At 44.5% G+C, this 21811-nt stretch overlaps 3 protein-coding genes across 3 annotated transcripts in view; 1 reads left to right on the top strand and 2 right to left on the bottom strand.

Annotated features, from left to right (window-relative positions):
• Positions 1–21811, top strand: part of T265_07419 (hypothetical protein) — a gene marked incomplete at both ends in the record, with an annotated part of 50632 nt that overhangs the window by 13607 nt on the left and 15214 nt on the right. Inside the window, 3 exons of the mRNA XM_009172937.1 lie at positions 2461–2686; positions 7503–7795; positions 13095–13199. Coding sequence (XP_009171201.1) covers positions 2461–2686; positions 7503–7795; positions 13095–13199 — 624 coding nt within the window. The remainder of the gene's footprint in view (positions 1–2460; positions 2687–7502; positions 7796–13094; positions 13200–21811) is intronic.
• Positions 1344–1538, bottom strand: T265_07418 (hypothetical protein; the record flags this gene model as incomplete). The annotated part of the gene is made up of 1 exon (XM_009172936.1): positions 1344–1538. One exon carries the CDS (start codon positions 1536–1538, stop codon positions 1344–1346), a length of 195 nt encoding a protein of 64 aa, XP_009171200.1.
• T265_07420 (hypothetical protein) lies at positions 5955–6425 on the bottom strand (the record flags this gene model as incomplete). Its single annotated transcript, XM_009172938.1, has 1 exon — positions 5955–6425. One exon carries the CDS (start codon positions 6423–6425, stop codon positions 5955–5957), a length of 471 nt encoding a protein of 156 aa, XP_009171202.1.

Genomic DNA, 21811 nt, shown 5'->3' on the forward strand with positions numbered 1-21811 from the left:
CGAAGAAACATCATCAGTGCAGGGTTGGGCGGGTAAATTTCTGCTCTTCTTTCTTCGTGTGCGTAGTTTCTAAACATTATCCAACAACTCTAACTTCTTTGGTTGGTGGCGTGATTTGTTGGTCAACCTGAAATTTGAGCCGCGTTGTGATCTAGTTTCCCTGCATCTGGTTTGTTCTAAAAGTGTCTTCACTCCTCACAAAGGAAACTACTCACAAGGTTGCTGGAAACTCTTCGATAGGCCACCATCGGTTTTGCCCTCCTTAGGGCTCATCAAGTAGGTGCAATCCCCGAGTCCCCGTCAACCTCATGTTCTACTTGAACCCGTCACTTCTGTTTTTCTGTTCCTCCTTAGCGACTGGTCTGTATCCTTCTTCTTTCGTAGCCTGGTTTTTCTGCATTCGACTGATTGATTGATTGGATGACCTTCTGCTTTCAGTGTTTTTTTGATCCGTTTGCCGTGACGTTTGATGGCTTCCCATATGGTTCAGAGTCCGGTAATTGGGTAATCCTTTTGTTCATAGAGACTGGGTGGATGTCGGTCTGTTTATTGAGTGATATCTCTGTGGAGTACAACGCTTCGGCAAACTCCCGCTTTCTTTTTGTACCCTTCAAACATTCGGACGTCGTTGATTGTTTCGGAAGATGGACAGTTTGGGTGCGCTGTTTGGTTGTTGGTGCAAAGAAAGGCAAAAAATCAGCCTAAAACGCAACTAAATTCAAAGTTAACCACCAACAAATCCAGCCACCAACCAATCAATTTAGAGTTATTAGATACTGTTTGAAACCTATGCAGGTGCGGGCAGAAGATGAGGATTTTACCCCGTACTGACAATGTCTATTCCTTTGGTACATAACGTTTTCAATCCAGCGGCGAAGTTCATCGAACAGACCAACAGCCAACTGGTCAGGCTTCCGCACCAAACAACACAAGCAGGTACACTGCAGAGTTGTGTGGTTTTGTGGTCGGCGTCACGTATTTCATAGCTAGGGGCAGCACAATTTTCAGAGGTAACCTCGTCATCTGTCAAAACTGACGCGACCAATGTAGTGGACTGGGTATCGGCTTTTTTGACAAAATCGATAGACTGCTTTTCAAGCATAAGGTTTTAAATAGGCTTTGCAGTAGCACTTTACATTTGGTCGGTTGAAGCGTGCACCAGACATTTAGATTATCTGATATGCCTGCACATCCAAAGGATCTGATTTAGCTTTATAGTGCTCGTGGTTGGTTAGATCAAGTCCCTCTGCCCCGTATTCGGAGGTTGTTTCAGAATGTTTGCACACGTGACACTGTAAAAACGTTTACACTGTGACTTCTCCAACTTTATTTCACAGTACTCACTATGGGGAATGTTTGTCATCTTCTGGGTTTGTTTGCTTCATTCTTTTTTTATCTGTGCGACCGCCGGTTCGCATCCAATAATCCCTGTTCAAGTGCCATACCCATTGCATAACTGAACTCTTCTTGTCCAGAACGGAACCTTCCACTACTGTCTCCTTCCAAATTTCTACGGCCTCCATGTCTTCGAAAACCATGTTAGTATACTTTTTAACTCGTAATAGCACTTCAGTTGTATATAGGGGTTCTCTGACCCCACTGACTTCCCCCTAATTTGGTGTGCATTTAAAAACTTCATTCTAGCCGATTGTTTTAGCTGTTTATGCTAAACGGTGATGAAGACGGTTTGTTTAGTGTCAACATTGGTTGGTTAATAGCCGTTGATCAAGCGAGAGTTGCTTTGTTGGCCAACTTTGGTGGAGACATGGTCAGTGTGTGGTTCGATGGCTAGTTCCCTCCAGGTCTCATTGAATTCATGTAGTTTTCAAAGCCTATTTGATACCTTTAACGTGGTTAGTTGTTAGAAGTTTTGCTTACATGTGATCTTTTGGTCTGTTACTAGTCCGCAGTATACGTGGTCTGATTTGCTTATATCTGATTAGTTCGTTGGACGTCCTCCTTTCCGATATCCTGTTTCCTCGTTCCCGTTGACTTGTGTACATTTGTTGTGTCCTGCGTTTCAACCCCTCTTCGTGCCTGTTGATTGGTTAGTTGCACATCTTCCAATCGGAATACATCAAACCGCAACGCAGCCCGGATTCTCAAAAGACCGAACAGATTACTTGCGTTAGTGATATCACACGCCGATTAGAAACTACGTAAACTCCAATAGGTCACCCAGCTGTGCACCGATAGTGTCTCTTCGGGATGGCGAAACGTTTGCAAGCAAACAGACCGATTACCACTCAGTCATTAGCCAAAATGTCAGTTCTTCCCGTTCTCTCGTCCTCCAAGATGCTTTTCGAGGAAGAGCCAGGAGGCTCTGGGAAGATGTGCAACAGCCCGTAGAATAGATGCATTCGAATTAAATAATTGAGTAAAATTATCGCAAATGGTCCTTTCACTGGTTGGCGATTATGATATGTCTTTCCAACATCCTTCCCTCTCTCTCCCCCCTAGAATCCCACAGACTGCTCAAAAGCTAAGCTGCTCCTGGTCAGCCTAACCAGGCCATGTGCCTTTGGTTGCAATGTTCATCATTTGGCCTATTGTTTACAACTTGCCTATGCTTCTGGTCGCACGCTAATACTGACCGGTATACTGACAGGGTACGGCGAATGGTGGTCCCGAAACTTCCTCCCTCTCTCGTCCACCTGTTCAGAAGAAGCAGCCGACAGTTCCTCAGGTAAGAACTGCCACTTTTTTCAAGGCTCAACGCTACTCACCTTTACCTTAGATTACACGCCCTGCTTGAACCTATCTTCTATCTGGCACCTCTTTGGTGCAAATGAAGGGTAGGTGGTTCTCTCGAAAACCGAATATCTTCTAATTCGACTGGGTATGTGCTTTTGCGAGGGCAGGGTGTGGTGAAAATAAGTAGATCGAAATCCAAAATTTCAGGAAAATACCGGAAGTGTGTTTGCCTGAATAGCCATCAAACATAATTTCTCAATCTTTCTGTTTTTTTTTTATCTTTGAGAGTATCCACCGATGTAAATCTCAGTTTAACTAAAGCACAGAACCCCGTGATCTATGGGTAATATCATTATTCAAACAACCGGCAAGTTGAAATCGCATGCGGAGCTCGTTTATGCAATCGCCACTGTGTTCGTATTTCACTACAGGGTTGTCTGCCCAGCGGTGCTGGATAAACTGGCTTGAATCGTCGGTACGTTGTGGCTAAATTTTCACTTGGTAACTTCGGTTGTCTGGATTAGCCATCTTAACAATAACGACATCGTATGCGATTCACCTCCGGGGACGTACAAGATCTGGAACTGGCTTTCATTGCTCAAGGTTCAAAGCTATTGGTAGTGTGAGGAGATTTCCAAGTTTCAGCTGCAATTTCGTCCGGTAGGTGAACTCAGTCTATGTTAAGTAGCCGAGTCGCACTGTTCCTCCTTATTCGGAATCGTCAGCAGTGCACATCTCACGAAACTCCAGATGGGAGTTTAAAATCCGTGACCTCCTGGCTATTAGTTGGAGTACTTTACCATTGGGCCGCGGAAGGCTGGTCAGCAGTGTGTTGAGTCACACAGATCATTCTTCGAAACATATCACTTACGGTTTGTGTCTGGAAGCTCCTGATAGGTTTGAAGGTTCCCCAAACGGCCTCATTTGCGCACCAATTTGGTTTTGACGCGATACTGAACCGAATCCTACTTCAATCTCTCTTTTATGATATTCTCCAGCTGAATGTATTTTACATAGACCACCTTATATTTCAGTTGTTACGGTGTTCCAGATATCTTGAAAGAAACTTCCCATAATGTTGCTGAAAACTCTTCAACAGCCCTTCTTGGGTCTCATCAGGTAGACACACTCCCCGTCAACCTTAAGTTCTCCTTGAACTTGAATTATAAGAAATTGGCGAAACACTCGTTTACACATTATGAGTCCCAAAGATCTTCCAGCAGCTTTATGGGTGTTTTCTTTCATGTTTAAAGTTCTGTAGATAACCTCTCTCAGCTCATTTCACGAACTGTATTTCCTCCTCAGAAGCCACCAGAGCTGCATTGAGTCTGTTCGGTCTATGCTCGTTCAGACGGTCGTGTGTTTCCTGACTTTGGTTAGCGTAGCTCTCCCACCAAAAACAAAACGGAGAACACTACAGTCTCTCATTGGGACAGCGTCTTTCGAGTGGATTTATGTGTATTCTTCTTGGGTAGCACAAACCAAGCAATTTCACTTGCCTCCTTTATGTGTTAGTTAGTCCCATGTGCACTAATTTAACGGTAGACGTAAAATGAGGTATGCCCAACTGGTGTCTTGTTCCTTTTAATACCATTCGGGTCTACTCTCTATCTTGTTACCGTGCGAAGAAAGTATATTCATTCATTCGTTTCCATAAAGACGTATGATCTGATGTGACAAACGGATTCAAACGATTGCGCTCGTGCGTTCTAAGCTACTCAACGCCATGTCACAGATACTATATCAATCTATTGTGTCCTATGCCTCAATGTTCTGTTTTTCCTTTTGAATAAGACCATGATCATGTTTTCATTCCGTGTTTGTTCGACACGCTGGTGTTGGCTACGCACAACTTCTTAAGTCCTCCATTAGCTGTACCGGGTCATATCAGTGTTATCCGTACCAAATTACCGGTTCTCCCGAGGAGAGGAACGACGAGACAGTCAACGGAACTGGATCAACTTTGAGGGGATGCCTTTGGGGGATACCGAACTTTCTCCCCAATGAAGTTATTCCCTTTTTATAGGCGATTAGTGAAAAAAAGATTTCGCACGTACTCCACACTATGGTAGCAAAAATCAGTCGTCACTGAATGTTCATAACAGATGCTATGCGTGTATAATGGAATGTTGTTTCATCTAGGGCGGAGACCTCAGATGTTTACAATTCCGCTTGTTTGCAGTGAAACTCGTCGTCTAAACCATTAGGATTGTTTCATTTTGCACCATCTAGCTTGACTGAAAACAAAAATTTTCATAAAGACCTACTGTTTGTAGCAACAGAAAACTGAGAATTCATGTATAGTCAGTCAGAATGCAGTTTTCATGTTCCAGTTTGTATCCCTGCTTCAGTGCCCTCAGTGTGTATCACAGCACTGTTGAAGTAATATTATTATCTTCACGCATTCTAGCACACATATTCTAGCGAATGGAAGAAAGCTTGATCGTTTTGCGGAATTTTCTCTCCACACTATGCCCAGTGGGCTAGCAAATATATACCAATCGCAGGGTGTTTCCATTCTGCGGTTTCCTCTTGCGTGCCTTTGATTCTGGGAGATCTACTCTCTCAATCAGAGGATCGCAGTGACTCTCAGTACGACCGCATTTCTCTCCTATAACGGAGCGTGCGGTTTTCCCATAATTGGTATGTGTTTTTATCAGGCCTATTTTTGAAAATGTGGCAGCTTAGTGACAACCTGCATACGAGCCCCATTTCCAACTTGTCAGTCGCATTCGCCTACTGTTTACGGTAGTTTTGGTTGGAGACGTTTTCGATTGTCCAACCGATTCTCAACTGAAATCTACGACATGAAAGAAGGTTGCTGTACTGACGTTGCGGTTCGTTATCCTATGTTAACAATTGAAACATTTATGCCACGGAATGCGTGAGCTGGCTTTGGAGTTCCGGGGGGCTTCTTTGTTTCCCATAACTTTGACAGACGCATCGGGACTTAACTCTATCAGTTTTTTCCCGAAACAGTAAGATGCAAGAATTGCTCTTCAAGAGCTAATCTTCGCATACGACTGGAACGCTTTTTGTTTGAGGCGTTTTTCTGTTTGACGACTGGGTACTAGAAACCATTTTGCACCAATTTTGCCTTCGGATCCGCGTGTACGAAAGTACCTTTCTCCTCATACTGATTACCTGATCCAGATATTCAGCACTCTTACATACCCATGACCGGGACATGTTTTTTCAAAGTTGCGAGGCTGTATACTAATTATCAACTCCTGTTATCTGAGGCAACCGTGTTGCTTGTTTTATCGAGCGGAAGCCCAAAATAATGTGTCGCAAATGTATGTTCTGAAGTAACTACGAAAAGAGTGGAGTTTACCCGGATCGTCATAATCTTCAGGTCTCTGGGCATTGTTTGGATTGGTTGCTTCAGTGCATTTTGTGATTGGAGTACGTTTTTGGCGTTTGGCTTCCTCTATGTATTCAAGACCAAAGTATCGATCAAGCCGATTCAAACCAAACCAAGAAGAACCCGCTAATGTGGTTGGACTGTGTTCATGACACGAACACTTCACCAAGGGGTTCGGAAAGTACTTTCTCTCTGAGTCTACTGGATCGTCCCACTGTCGCTCCGAAGGTAGTAGTTTCGAGCAACGTTTTGGACGAAGTTTCACAAAACCAACGGCCAATTTCCACCTACCAGTAGGTGACACCTGAGCACCCATCGAGTGCCATTCCTCATGTTTAACCGATGAAATCCCATCACATTTCCCCATTCCTGCAACCGAGCAGCTCACCTACGACTGTACTTACCGGCTTCTGCTTTGGCGTCAATGACTTTCACGCTTTTTCTTTCCTACCATAGAGGCTTTGGTTTCTCAGGGGTTTGGGTACAATGGGATATGATCTTTGCTGCCAACATCATTGCAACTGAAGCTTCCTCCCAGAACAGGGTTACGACGCCTCAGAAAGTCGGCTATGCCACGGAATATTTGTAGCTCGAATGCATTTATTATTGGTTGATCAGCTAGCTGTTGATTAACGGCCACCCGTTTAACTATCATCAAATGAGACAGTCTAGTCAAAAACGGAACTAAGCCAGTGGAATACGCCTACAGTTTTCTTTTTGTGAAAAAATATTCGAATCCCCTACATAAATGATTGGAAAACCACATTTCTCGGACACGATCGGAGACTGTACTGATGTAATTCATATTCCCATCCAGTGCGATCAGGAGGCTCGCTGGATTAGGGAGAACTATTGCGGTGTGATTACACCTCGTTCTTTTTGTCCTAAGTAGAATTGCCCAAAAGATTCTTCATGTATATATTGTACATACTGCAGTTCGATTTTCTAACCGATCTAGACCAGTGAATGTTTTGTACAAAACAGCTTTTTCGCGAATATACACTCTTTTGCAAATTAATTTGGTTTTTCGAGAGACTCACCTGGAACCCATCTGAATCTCTCGTTTGTGATGTTCTCAGGCGGCTTTTTCCTAGTGGGATTTTCTACACTGAAGCTCACAACGAACTGCCTTTAGAATTGCTTTTTATGTCGTCAGCTTCATCAAGATTAGTTTTCCCAGGCGTTCTCGTGAATTTTTGTCAAGTTGGAAGTTGTGACGAGACTGCAAATTGAGGAGAAATGCGATTGATATCAGTGTCAAGTGAAATAGTGGCTGATTCTAATCCACCCTAGCTCATGTGTACTTGAGATCAGGCCCATGTCATGTAACGCACGCAATTAAGGTGAAGAGAATAACCACTAGTTGATTGATGAAGTAGCCTTGTCCGTTTATTAATTCCCTGCTTTCACAAAGCCTCCTCTTATTTCCCTTCCTCCATTGTAGACACTTTCTTCGACAAAAACACCATCAACTCTCCGCGCATTGTGGAATGTCCGTACATTGGCCATCTTGCAAACTTAAATTGGCTTCCGCCGGCTGTCCCGGCCGACTTGGCTCCGAATCTCACGCGGTTACATGCGGCTCCCTCCGTCTGGTTCATTGGTCAACTTATCACCTATCTAATGAGACCAGCACCACAGTTTGCACGTATCTTGAATCATACATTGATCTCTTTCGGCCTTGTCAGTCCACGTGGAACTCCAATAGCTGGACTGCATGTTCGCCGAACAGATAAGGTAAGCTCATATCCGGGGGATTTTTCCCGAACCGCGCCCACGTAACTCACCCTCGTTTTCATCCAATTTCTGAAGAATTGACGGTAAAGATGATGAATTTGTATTGAGGTTGAGGCTTGACAGAGCTGACTATCAAAGCCCTCGATTAGGTTTGTCCATAGATTATTTAAGAAGAAAATAATCGTTTATTCACTATTGTTTCTCACAGTATTTCGTCAGGAGCGTTTGAAAACTGTAAAACCACTCCTATGACTTCTTTAACGTGAGTTTGGCTTACGGACAGACTCAGTTTTGCACCATTCGCTGAAGAGATCTTCGTGTGTGTGGGGGCATCCTGTATTTGATGATCTTTCGCAATTCCTGCTGCGTTTTTCGTTCACCTTTGCCTGGGATTTAATGGTAACTCGAGAAGTAATGATTGCCCTCCTACTGAGCCGAACACCACACTGAAAACGAACATTGGGTTGCTAGGTGATAGGCCGTTTCACCCATGCTTTTCTTCATGCTTTTCTTTGACTTCAGTTAGCGCGCTGCGATGACTTCATGCTTTGGCAAAACATTGTAAGTTGAGCACAGTGCTTAGCACTTTTTAAGACGAACCAGTGCGTCTCAGGGCGGTGCTGTCGGATAATCTCATTAGGCTTTTTTCGTCAAATGAACCGAAATGTTATCTGCGTTTGTGTGTGCGTGTACTTGCACAGCCTAGAAGCAACAGGCAAGGTTTCGTCTCGGAGATTCCGAGCACACTTACTTGTCTCTAGTTGCTTAATTATGGCACTGTCTCCTTCAGTCTGAAGGGCTTGTTTTTTAGAGCGCTAGCGACACGGTAACACTAGCTCGTGTGCAACAGATTTTCGTGATAGGGGACAACGAACGTACGTATTGACGCACTCACTACCATTCTCATCTCGATCAGCCACTACTCACTTTGAAGGTTGAGGGAAATGGAACACCAGAAGGAAATCTGTCCTGTGTATAACCGTCAAGCTGTTCGAACGCAATTAGGTAGTTCTTCATTGTGGAACATTGCAAAGAGGCTGATGTATCCAAATAAGGAAGAAACAGCGATCCTCGGCTTTTCAGAATAGACTGGCTTTAATCACATTCATTGAAGACCAAAGTTACCACCTGCGTTGATACAGACCCGCTTTCCCCATTATCATTCCACAAAATGATTGATGGATATGTGTTTGAAAACGGATTTACTGAAACTGGTGGTCAGACTAGGTTAGAAACCATAGTAATGGTTTCCATTTGAAGCCAGATGGTTCTGGGAAGCGTTTTGGGAAAAGTGCGTGACACACCAGGCAGAACACCGTTACTAATGTTTTTGGAATCGAATTTGGAATGAAGATCCTATGCAGCTTGTGTCCCTACTAGTCCTTATTTCAAGTACGAAGTAGTTCATGGATCGCTGTGTAACAGAACGATTCAGGTCTATTCGACGATTTATGACTGTATGTTTTGCACGAGCAATCCTCAAACGAAATCGTTCCGTACAACTTACTGTTGATTGAATAAAGTCCTTCAACAATACGGAAGCCGGTTCGCTTATGGTGAGGTAATATATGGGTATATTACAGTAAACTGTGGAATATTTTGTCGACCAAACAGTGCCTTGAAAGTTGATGAACCATTGAGTTCATCGAAAATACAGATTATTGTTGTTTCAGGCAAACCAGGTATGTGTGTGTATGTATGGTAGATGATAGTTCCATCCGGATTGGGAAGACCAGAGCAGCTTTTGTGAACCTGCGTCACATGTGGCGTAGGCGTGACATCAGCTTCTCTGTAAATGCTGCGGTGCGCTCCACATTACTGTTCCGGTTCAGAAAGCTGGCCACTGCGCGCCGAGGACTTCAAAAGACTTTCAGTGTTTAGCCATCGATGTCTTCGGAGCATTGCCCAATTCTGGTCGGAACACTGGATCAACAATGTTGAAGTTCGTCCAATGGTATTTGTAGAGAAATAACACCCTCAATAGATGAACTGATCACGTTGCATAGGTTGCACTGGCTTGGCTGGGTTCTCCGTATGCCAGTCGACCGAATTCCTCGAAGGGTTCTTTTCGTACAACCACGTGAAGGGCGGAAACGAGCCAGAGGCAGTCAAACAATGACTTGTCAGCGAAGTGGACCACGCCATCTCCTAGGGGGAAACCAGTTTGTAGTCGCTGTGTATACTCTATCCCCAAGCCTGTTAGTCCCGATACCAGTGTCCCACTTATCAAAAAAGCGCGAAACTTCAAGCTATTGGTATACGTCGTCCTGCTTTCTCATGTTTCGAATTCACACTTTACAATATCCGCGGATCAAACTTCGACATTAGTTTGTTCCACCGATTTCTGCTCTTCGCCTTCTGGTTGAAGCCTTAATACATGGCTCTAGCGGCCTGTAAGTTGCCACAGTGTTTTCATTGGCTCCGTTTCATGGGTGAAGTGTGCGTCCACAGGTGCAAGGAGGATAGCACTCCGCCTTGGAGTTATTTATTAGGAAACACCAAATAAAAATTTACAAACTGCTGGTCAGGAAAGTCAAGCTCTCATATGCACGTTGTTTTTGGAAACTGATTATCCGTCTTCTTCTTGAACGCGTCTTCTTGTACTTTCCTGGATATTCATTGACTATCACGCAGTTGCAAACGAACGATGTAAAGCAAATTCTGTAATAAATCCCACCTTCCATTAGATCAAGCTGGAGTTGCGAGAAAACCACATACTACTCGCACGTGTCATCAGTAGCATCCACCTCTACACAGATATTCGTTCTTAACCGGTCACGGACTCCTGCTCTGTATGCTTGAATCTTTTATTTTCAATCCCACTCCCGTTCATTGCGTATCGTTTTAGCTGAACTAACCACCGATTGGTGGTAATGCTTTCAACATTTTCTCTGGAAAGCTTGGTGTTCGCGTCTTTTCGTCTATAAATTGTATACATGGACTCTTGGTTAAGCCTCTACTGTGAATGGCTGTCTCAGTCTCAGTTCGCTGTATAGGTTTGAATTCTCAGCCAACTCAGCATGCGCGATACGCCTGAATTTCACTTTCACCTCAGATAGATACTGCAGCCATATGACCATAGGGTCTGTGCAACGCACCCCGCAATTTTTCGCATTTTATGGTTGTTTACGGAGGAACGCGTTTGCATTTAAACCGATAGATGGATAAGTTGGAGCTCGGAAACCTGTCTCATTGATCACAAATTGGTTCCAAACGCGCGACCATTAGGTCAATCTCAGAACACTTTTCAGTCTTCACTCTGAAACTGCTGGCGTTTAGTGAGGTCTTGCTGACTATTGGATAGCGAATAATTCTAACCATTCTCAGTCCCTGAAACGTGTCCGTAGTTTGCCCAGGAGGTCGACAGAATTGGTTTATTCATGCATCGGTTCCGTCCGTAGTTTGGTCCTTCTCTCCCCAATTGTTGTTTTCCTACTGAGCGGTTAATGAGATGTTGATACTGCGTGAACTTTGTTTCCCTGCCACCTTAGTTGAAAGGCGTGCAAACGATTTGTGAGTAATTTGTCAGTCCTGTGGAGTTCAGTGTGAAATTTTGGTTAAGTTCTGCAGAGAAAAGTTCATCGATTCTGTTCCGCGTCTATATTAGCTCACGTTTTCTAGTCTCCAATACATCTAACAAACTTCTCAAAGATTCCTTTTGGTTCGACAGTGAAAGGCTGGTTTAAGTGGATGAATAGAACCGGCACCCATTTGAGTTATTCGTTTAGACATTGGAAATTCGGGGTTTTCAGTCTCCAGGTGTCTCGAAAACGGTTCAGCTTGGAGGTTGAGGGAGTTTGCATGACTATCATTCACTCATAAATGTTAATGAGTAGTTTTTACTCATTTGACAACTAGCCTATTACTCTGTAACGGGACTGTGTCCAGATTGAAGATGTGATCAGCAAGAAAACAAACTTACACGGGAAAGTGGATGCTACTTGTTCTAAACACAGGACGAGACGCTCGTTGTCACTGTTATAGGCCTCTGTGGCCTTTATTCCTCCGGAAAACTTGAGGACTCTACAGGTTTATAACCAACAGGCTAATGTTTCCTTATTAGTGGTCTCTGGCTGGATTCTCAGACTCACGACCACCTTTCAGCTTCTAACCCTAGATATTTCAACTACTGACGACCGGCTGGAAATGTGTGAGCAACTTTCGTGTTTTAGCGCCATTCTCCTGCATTAACGTGATTCGTTCAACGATGTTGAATGCTTAGTTGACTCGTAACCTTTCAGTTGACTATCCTGAATTTGCATCTGTGTCGAATGTCACATGTAAGCTAGTGATCCGTGCACTGCAATGATGCCTGTATTCCTGAGACCTATGTTGTAGCGGGATTACAGAACACGTTTCATTCTCATCGGTCCTTGGTAACATTATGAATCTAGCTAGACTGTTGGGTTGGTAAGTCATTAGTTTTGAAGCAGTTTTGAGGCCCCAGGTAGGTGTAGGCAACCTAGTTTCGAAGATTCTTACCTCCGTACACGTGACCTGCCACACCAACAAAGATACATGTATTATTCCACGAAGATCTTCGCGAATTCTAGCCCCATGCCGGACTACATAACAGTCCAGCTTTGCTTCAGTTTAGTTCTCAGATGCACCAGCTCCTCTGATCTCCTCAAAGGATCCGCTTAGATTCGCTAGTGAAATGTTGGTGAATTACATGTGGCCAGCTTTCCTCTCTCTAAGTTTCGACGCTCACGACCCAGTTTACCACTTTTGCTGAAACGAACGCGATAATATATAGTCGTTGAACTTCATACTGATTACCTCTTAATCCTGGTCGCTCCAGGGACGTTTGTGTGAAGAAGTATAATTCGCCACAGAGGGGTTTCCCTTAGATGTTAAGATAACATGACTGGTGCAGTGGATTATCCGGTAAGATGCCAAGCCTGATCGAGAGCTTGCTATACACCAGAACGTCGGCTTCAAACGCAGTGGTATGCTATTTTAACAAGAACTGGGTGATTCCCAAAGTTTTGATATATTTTCCATCCGGCCAGCTCAACCGGTAGGCTTTGGATAAAATCAACCATTTTCGCATGTGTAATCAAGGGGCGTGTGGACCTGGTAGTCAAAGGCTTTTTGAACGATTTCTCTTGGTCCGTCTGATGTACAAAAACAGGGTTGGAAGCTTTCATCTGGCTGAATTTCCGAAAGAAAATGAAACAGTATGGCGTTCTAGTGCATATAAAGTGGGATAGTTATTCCCGCGTTCCTTTTGGACGTCAAATGCTGTTTGATTTCCTGTTTCGCATTTGCAACACTCTCCTATCCTCATCACACTCAGGTCAACACCGAAGCTGCGTTCCACAGCGTGAAAGAATACATGTTTTACGTGGAGCGGCGGTTTCGTTTTTGGGATGCCCAACAGAAAATGATGAACAGACATACAGTGAGTTCTTCCTTCCCTCATACGCAACTTCGTACTGTGTTTTTTAGTTGTTATTATCAGTGTCAAACATGTTCGTCGGAAAACTTAGCGTCACACGTGTGTCTGTATTGTTTTCTGTGATTGAAGATTTTGAATTTTCTCCCCGCCACGCAGTCACTTCTTGTTGAAAAACAAAGAAGCACCGAACAACTATCTCGTTACAAATTCGAAATCATCGTCGGTGCCTTTTGAGGATCTGAGTCTGTAACATTCAAAACGACAGTTGTACAAGGGCATTTGTTTACCTGTCCATAGCTGGGCGATATTCTTCAATAGTTTATTTTAGATCATTCTGGATAGGTTAAGTTTGACACCAATGATCGAAACATGTATTTATGTCTGGTGCTACATCAGGAGTTGGTCACTCCTAGAACTCCGAAGGAGAATTATCCTATTCGGAGATCGATAAGTGCAATCCCGTCCCTGTGGACTTCGATTCTCAAATCACTGAGTCTCTCTGCTCCCTTTTACCGAGACAGCAAAAACCAGATAAATGTTACCACTTTAGTGACTTGCATTGGCCGCCACGTGAGATCATCACCATCATCACCACCGTCAGCTGTAATAACCGCGTACTCGTCGTACGGTGATTGTAGCTGCCGCAGTAGGGGGTAGGTAGCTGCGCATTGCAGGCGGGAGATGATAAATTGGTGCATAAATCCAGCACTGTCAGGGGACTGGCAAGTGGGAGGAATGAGAAAGGAGCTATGCATTGAAGGCAATAGCTCGGATGCACGAGCGTCATTTGGGGCGCGACTGGGCCATGTCTGACAATGTCTCAAACCATTGATGTGGACCGTCTCGGGGTGTCCATCCACGTAAAATACATTTACAGTGGAATGACATTGCAATGGGATTCACAAACTAACGAAAAGTCGATTCCAAGGTCGATACTTTTGTGCACGTAATGTTGGATGACTAGATTGGATCAGATGAGCCTTACCGATACCCAGTTGCCGCGGGTTCTTGCCGTTTGGCTAGCCGACTGAGTGACCTGTGAATACCAGATGCTTGGCAATTGGTTCATTCTTGATCTGTCGTTGTTCGTTTTGTGCCATAACTGTTCTCAGCTACTTCGGTTTGTGTGGTCCTTATTTGTGACAGACTCGACTTGTTCATTTGAGCGCATCTGCCGGTGGATCGGTATAAGGTAGAGCAATGAGGTGAACAAACTGCGAACCCAGATGAGAACTGGTCGGTTGTAGGTGGTATAAAAGCAAGTGAAGTTTTAATCTTTCACCAATCATGGTTTCTCACCGTACTGCTGAAGTGGTCCTAGATTTGTCACCCCGCTGTCACACTAGGTGGATGGTGTCACAAGCACGAAGATTCCCATGAACTCTAATAGGGTCACGAGCTAAAACGCACAACACCCGGATGGTTGTATAGTTACTAACATCTACCACAGCCTTTTATAGTAGTACATATCTTCCTGATACACTTATGTTCTTTTGAAGTTCTTGTTCAGGTAACACATAGGTTACGGTGGTGACTCGTCTTTTTTGAACGGATATTCATTGCACACGTGTATCATCTTGATGATACTAGCGTATCAAACTGTAAAGTGTGCAGGAATGATGAATGATGGATCAAACCAACATACTCTGCCATAAACTAGCAAGGCATGTTTTGACCAGTTAGATTTCCGTCAACCGACTGGAATTGACGTCATACATGTTGCCTTTTTTAGTAAGCGCATTGACAAAGCATTTTCATTTCCTCATAGAGAGACTGCTCTACGTGTGCGTCCTTGTTTACATCCGTTGATGTCTGTTAAAACAACCATATTGTTAAGCGGGGAAAAACAAAGAAGCAAAGAGCCAAGTGCTCATCATCGACAGCAAAACATCAATGTTTAAATAGTGGGGTTACGCTGCCGCACAATCATAATTTATTTGAATAGAAAACAAGAGTGAATAGGAAAGGGGCTTAGTGCTGGCCTATTACAATCATTCTGAAGTGTCTACATCTGCAGACACTGGATGGAAACTGACGACAACGATGCCATTGGTATCGTTGGTATTTCGAGTTGTCTCGAACCACGCACAAACGGGGTCACGTGGATTCAATCCTGGAAGGCGAGTCGAACCAGCAGTACCCAGACGTTTCGTACTCTCTTTGATAACACTCCCACGTCAAAAATTTGTCCACTTGTACTTGCGTCACTCTGAATTGGGCACGGAAAAATGCGTTTTTCTTGTTAGGACAGACATATTGGTCACCCCATAGATGTTACATCAACGTGAATCACAATTTTTCGCTGCTTTTTGCGATTTTCCCCCAGAGTCTAGTTCGTCGGTATAATATACTTACTAAACTAAATAAAATTGATCCATATTCCTCGCCAGTTCTGGCTTTCCATATATTGGTATATTGGTATATTGGTATCAGTAACTCATGAGAGTTACAAAGAGCTTCTTCACGATCAGTTATCCTGAATGCACATACATTTCACCTGTCACTACTCACAAGGTCGAGAAGTAATCTGGACACCTTACTATCGTGTTGGGTGTGCTTCTCCTCATGTTTTTGAGTAATAATGTGCACAGTACTAGCGACTACCACAACGCCATCGCCACCTGTTTAGTAAATGGGTGTGATTTTATTCCAGAGACCCTCCAGGTCGAAGCTTGCTGAACCAATCATCAGAAAAGCTTTCTATCTGTTCTTTAAGATGGAAGAATATCCTTGTTCCTTTAATTCCACTTTTAGTTCATCCCACATTGACACTATTCACGTTCACACCAATGTCTTTTGAAAAGTAGTCCTTGAGTTCTGGCGCAGTTATTCTGGTGAGTCCGCAACAAAAGGGAGAAGCATCCGATCTGAGTTTTGCTCTTACCAGCAGCATTGCATATCCATGACCGTGCCGGGGTTTGAACTATTACATGTCTCCCTGTTTTCAGGGAAGAATGACGAGTTTCTTGATCGAGGGATATTAGATCGACCTAATTGGTGGGTGGCAACTGAAAGTTCGGTTTTCATGACAAAAAGTCCTATGGCGTACTATGCTCTATTCATATGCCCGTGATTGAGTTCCGCGAAGCATGGAGTGGTTATTATGAATCATCGTTGAGCATTGGATTCAAATGTGTTATTTCAAGCTTTTTATCCCGGGGGGGGGGGGAATAATTGAGTTCCGCGAAGCATGGAGTGGTTATTATGAATCATCGTTGAGCATTGGATTCAAATGTGTTATTTCAAGCTTTTTATCCCGGGGGGAAGAATATTTCGTTTGATGTTAATTTGGTCTACCGGTGGGACACTGGAGAACAGTTAGGCGAAAGCTAAACAGAAGTCAGTCAGTTGTATTGGAAAACTATCGTAGCTTGTTGGGACCAGACAGCCGCATCGACGTATTTCCTCTAGGCTCAAAATTATCTGAAGCACCACGGAGAGTGAAGATTTTTTGTCTGAGAGTCAAATAACTAGCCTCGTGATGTGCAGAAGCGTGTCTGATATGTGATTCTATCGTTTGTCTCAACCCAGTGTGCATTCTAGTACAGCCTAACTCCGCTTTACCGTTTAAGATCTTGTTTCACCTACATACTTGAGCTGCACTGTGGAGCAACATTATCGAGTGTGAATACCGTGTTAAGCGAAACTTGTGCGGCTCTTCTACTTGAACTAACCTGACTGTCACTAACCGTACTAGGTGTATATCCGTTGCAGATGAACGATCGATGACCACCCACTCTTAAGTGCACAAATCCCGGCAGAAGCTAAACCGGAAGCATAATAAATCAGATGGATATCTTCAGTGTGCTCAAACCCCATCGATCCGATTGACCAACACTGTGAGCCAAGGTATCTGAACGCATGCCGTGCCATTTGTCGAAGAACAAGTGACTATAGTTTCCACATTGGACAACGTGGATGCTATGCTATTTGCTACCGTATCCCCACCATATCTGTTAGAGAGTGATGCGTGGTGTGAGTCCAAACAGGAAGGTTTATCTGCAAGAGAGAGGAAAGCACGCAGAAACGTGCGTTTCTGATATTAGTGGGCATGCTTCGGTATAATTTAAGGTTTACAACGAACGATTCCTGGCCCAAAAGACCGGGTCTTATCGTGGTGCGATGGTTTATTTATTGAGCTGGAGTCTGTCCATTCAGCATCACAGTATCTTCTTACAAATGGGTCACTGGATAGGGTCTGACAAACGGTCTCGAATCCCTCCAGGTTGGAATTTTGAGCCAGTTTGGTAATTATTTCCTTAAAATTTGAGCTACTCGCCTAGTCTGACGCCAACTATCCCAGTGTTGAGGTCAGACTTTGGACGAGAGACCTTGATTGATCGTCCTCCTGTCTGGATTCGGGCGCCCCGGAAGTGTCTCAGTCCACATACAAACATAAACATTACAGATTATACTACCTGATGACATCAACCAGGTCGCCTTCTTCGTTGAATAAAGCGGGGCAGACAACCGAAAAAATGCTGACGCTTCCCAGCTTTCTTAATCAGCATATCTCAACTCCCGTCCTGTCCCACCTGACAATCACTCCTATGTAGATCCCAGCCATAGGTCAGGTGAGTCAGGTGTCTATGGACTTGACACAGTGCACGCTCGCATCCACCACTCTACGTCCCCAGTTCAGTCTTCAATCACCTAATCAGCAGCGTTTGACACGAGAATCCCCAGGCAAATCGACCAACAATCTTTAGGCACCCTTGAGATTGACGTATTTCGCATTCCTGAAACCCGAATAGGGATCCAACTGCAGTTGCTGAGCTTACGATAACCTCTATCTGGACGCTACAGACTACACACTCGGTGATCCTGCAGCTGCTGCGATGGGTGGCTAGGGTACTGGTATAGCTCCAAGTTCGTGAGCAGAGGATGTTCGATTTTCCACATCGATGAAAAATCACACTGGTCGAATTACTAAACACTGTCCGTTTGCTTTATCCATTTATGCAAGAGACTTCAGTGCACGAGAAGGATACCTTAGCCCATCAGAAGCGTACCTCGTGGTATGTTTAGTCCTAAAACAGAAATTGATGGTGTTACTGAAAGCACTCTGCTGCTCTGTACTAATCCCCAGTTGTTTCTCAGCCGTACTACGTGACGCTACGTGACGTCACCTTACTGCAGAGCAAACCCGGAATCAAACAACCACAATGTCATTATCTACCAATGGGGTATTTCAGTCCTTGATTGCCAGTTGCCTTGTAGTAAACGAGTTGAGCCAGATCACACCCTTCTCCGGTGCAAATTTTCATAAAAATTTTCCCGGCAAATCCAAGGGTCGAGTTTACCACGCTACCGTGCGCTCCCTACGGATCAGAAACCTGGCCGCTGGGCACCGAGGACGTCCAAAGACTTTAAGTGTTTGACCATCGATGTCTTCGGAGCATTGCCCGTTTCTGGTCGGAACACCGGACCAGGTCGCCTTCTTCGTTGAATAAAGCGGGGCAGACAACCGAAAAAATGCTGACGCTTCCCAGCTTTCTTAATCAGCATATCTCAACTCCCGTCCTGTCCCACCTGACAATCACTCCTATGTAGATCCCAGCCATAGGTCAGGTGAGTCAGGTGTCTATGGACTTGACACAGTGCACGCTCGCATCCACCACTCTACGTCCCCAGTTCAGTCTTCAATCACCTAATCAGCAGCGTTTGACACGAGAATCCCCAGGCAAATCGACCAACAATCTTTAGGCACCCTTGAGATTGACGTATTTCGCATTCCTGAAACCCGAATAGGGATCCAACTGCAGTTGCTGAGCTTACGATAACCTCTATCTGGACGCTACAGACTACACACTCGGTGATCCTGCAGCTGCTGCGATGGGTGGCTAGGGTACTGGTATAGCTCCAAGTTCGTGAGCAGAGGATGTTCGATTTTCCACATCGATGAAAAATCACACTGGTCGAATTACTAAACACTGTCCGTTTGCTTTATCCATTTATGCAAGAGACTTCAGTGCACGAGAAGGATACCTTAGCCCATCAGAAGCGTACCTCGTGGTATGTTTAGTCCTAAAACAGAAATTGATGGTGTTACTGAAAGCACTCTGCTGCTCTGTACTAATCCCCAGTTGTTTCTCAGCCGTACTACGTGACGCTACGTGACGTCACCTTACTGCAGAGCAAACCCGGAATCAAACAACCACAATGTCATTATCTACCAATGGGGTATTTCAGTCCTTGATTGCCAGTTGCCTTGTAGTAAACGAGTTGAGCCAGATCACACCCTTCTCCGGTGCAAATTTTCATAAAAATTTTCCCGGCAAATCCAAGGGTCGAGTTTACCACGCTACCGTGCGCTCCCTACGGATCAGAAACCTGGCCGCTGGGCACCGAGGACGTCCAAAGACTTTAAGTGTTTGACCATCGATGTCTTCGGAGCATTGCCCGTTTCTGGTCGGAACACCGGCTCAGCAATGCTGAAGTTCGTCGAATGGTGTTCGGAAGAAATAACTCACCCTCGATAGATGAACTGATCACACTGCATAGGTTGCGCTGGCTTAGCCACGTACTGCGTATGCCAGTCGACCGACTTCCTCGAAGGGCTCTTTTCGCACAACCACGTGAAGGGTGGAAGAGATCTAGAAGCGGTCAAACAATGACTTGCCAGCGAAGTGGGAAAGACACCACTAGCAACCTCAGCTGCGCTAGTCATTGCCGTCTCTCCGAATGGGGACCCCGAGACGGGCCACATCAATGATTAGAGACATTGTCAGACATGGCGGAGTCGCGCCCTCAATGGCGCTCGTGCATCAAAGCTATTGCCTTCAATGCATAGCTCTCTTTCTAATCCCCCCACTTCAAAATTCACTAGCACACCTCTATTTACGCACCAATTTATCAGCTCCCACCTTCAATGCGCAGCTATCTACCCCACCTCTCCAGATCATCGGTGAACGAAACTGTGGCGATGATGATGTTGATGATCGATCGTGACACGGTCACAGGAAACTTTGTGTAAGATTTTCACATCCCTGTAGGAACTCATAACGTACGTTCACGAGCTTACTATTTCCGGATCGCTTATGTACTTTGTTTTCTGAAATGGGCTGTAAACTGTAACGTTTTTTGTTTCACCAATCACAGTCAGGACATATTACTTTCACTGGCGATCACACAGGGACAAGCGAGAGAAAATACCTTGTTCTCTCTGCACACGGTGGGATTACGGTTGACTTTACACTAATTATGTTTCTCTATGCTAGCTATTTGGAGTTGGGCTAAACTATTTCGCTTCCTCAAAGTCGGATTGCTTAGCATCGTTGAGCGTGAGTCACACTAGTGATCTGTTTCCTGTACTTTCGGACCTGGATAGGTCCCACATCTTCGTATATCTTCGTATACTTTACTGCACCCGTTCCTGTTGCCCCCATTCCCACCAAAAAACCACCTCAAAATATCGCAGTCTGCAAATATCGTGGTTTTCTATATCTAATTTATTGAAACGTGCTCCACAGAGGACCGTTGTAGTTAGACTCTCACATGTTGTATCTATAAATGGTAGTTTGTTGAACACTAAAGTTAATACTTGCGGCATTTCGATTTCACATTCTTTCGCTAGACTACACGGACATAGATGGTCGCGCCCACTAATTTGGTAGCAGACGTGCATCGGCAGATTTTTGAAGAGGCTCAGACGGTGTTGTAGCCAACAGCCCCAATTTCTGTTGTCGGTATATGAACAACAAACAGGGGTTCTAAGAATGCGATACTTTTTTGGTAAAAAGGTAAACATGGAAGACATGTGATATCGACAAGTGTCATGGATGTAAAATGAACTGCTCCGTACCTACTGAAAACCGAACTCTTTGGTAGGCAGTGCCCATGTTGGGGCTAGAATTGATATTTTGCCATTGCCATAATTCTGACTATGCTCTGTACTATTCAGCACGACTTGCCACATCATTTTAGCAAATCGTGTGGGCCACTAATTCGCATACACTGTGCACTCCAAGTGTGTGGCTTTCAACACATTCAGTAATCACAATCCATGAGTTGTAAACTCTGATCGTTTTGGAACTGTCCTCTTTTTCTTGGCTTATTTTCTTGCGCCGTCGAATCTAAGCAGGCTGGCATGATCTCGGGCTATACATATTTGTGCTAAATGGCTTATGCTCCTGACTCTCCTGCTTGGGATTCCACTAAATCAATGCAGACCGTAAATTCTGCATTTCCACGTCCTTTCGATATAGCGACTCACTAACCTCCGGATTAGACTCATTTAGCTGAAGATCAGATGGACTGCGTGCTTCGTGGACTGCTCATATTACTCTTTTCGCAAACCCAAACAGGGTTTATTGTGCCTACATTTCCGGCTCGCTTCACTTACCTAACTGGCTTGCTGTGAGGTCTAACGAGTTGGTGGTGTTCTGGTAACCCATATAGCATACAGTCTGGCCTGGTTTTGATAATTCTCTTGTGGTACCTCAGATTTGCTCGCCACAGAAACTTTCCTCCAGTCAATCATCATCCCAACATGTCTTAGCTCACCGTCACACCCAAATGTAACATACGTGCCACGTTGATACACTACAGTCCATAGATGTAGTTAGTGTCTTCACGCTCTATATGGCGGGCATGACATGGATGACGCACGGCGG

Source organism: Opisthorchis viverrini (assembly GCF_000715545.1).
Source record: "Opisthorchis viverrini unplaced genomic scaffold opera_v5_173, whole genome shotgun sequence".
NCBI lineage: Eukaryota > Metazoa > Platyhelminthes > Trematoda > Opisthorchiida > Opisthorchiidae > Opisthorchis > Opisthorchis viverrini.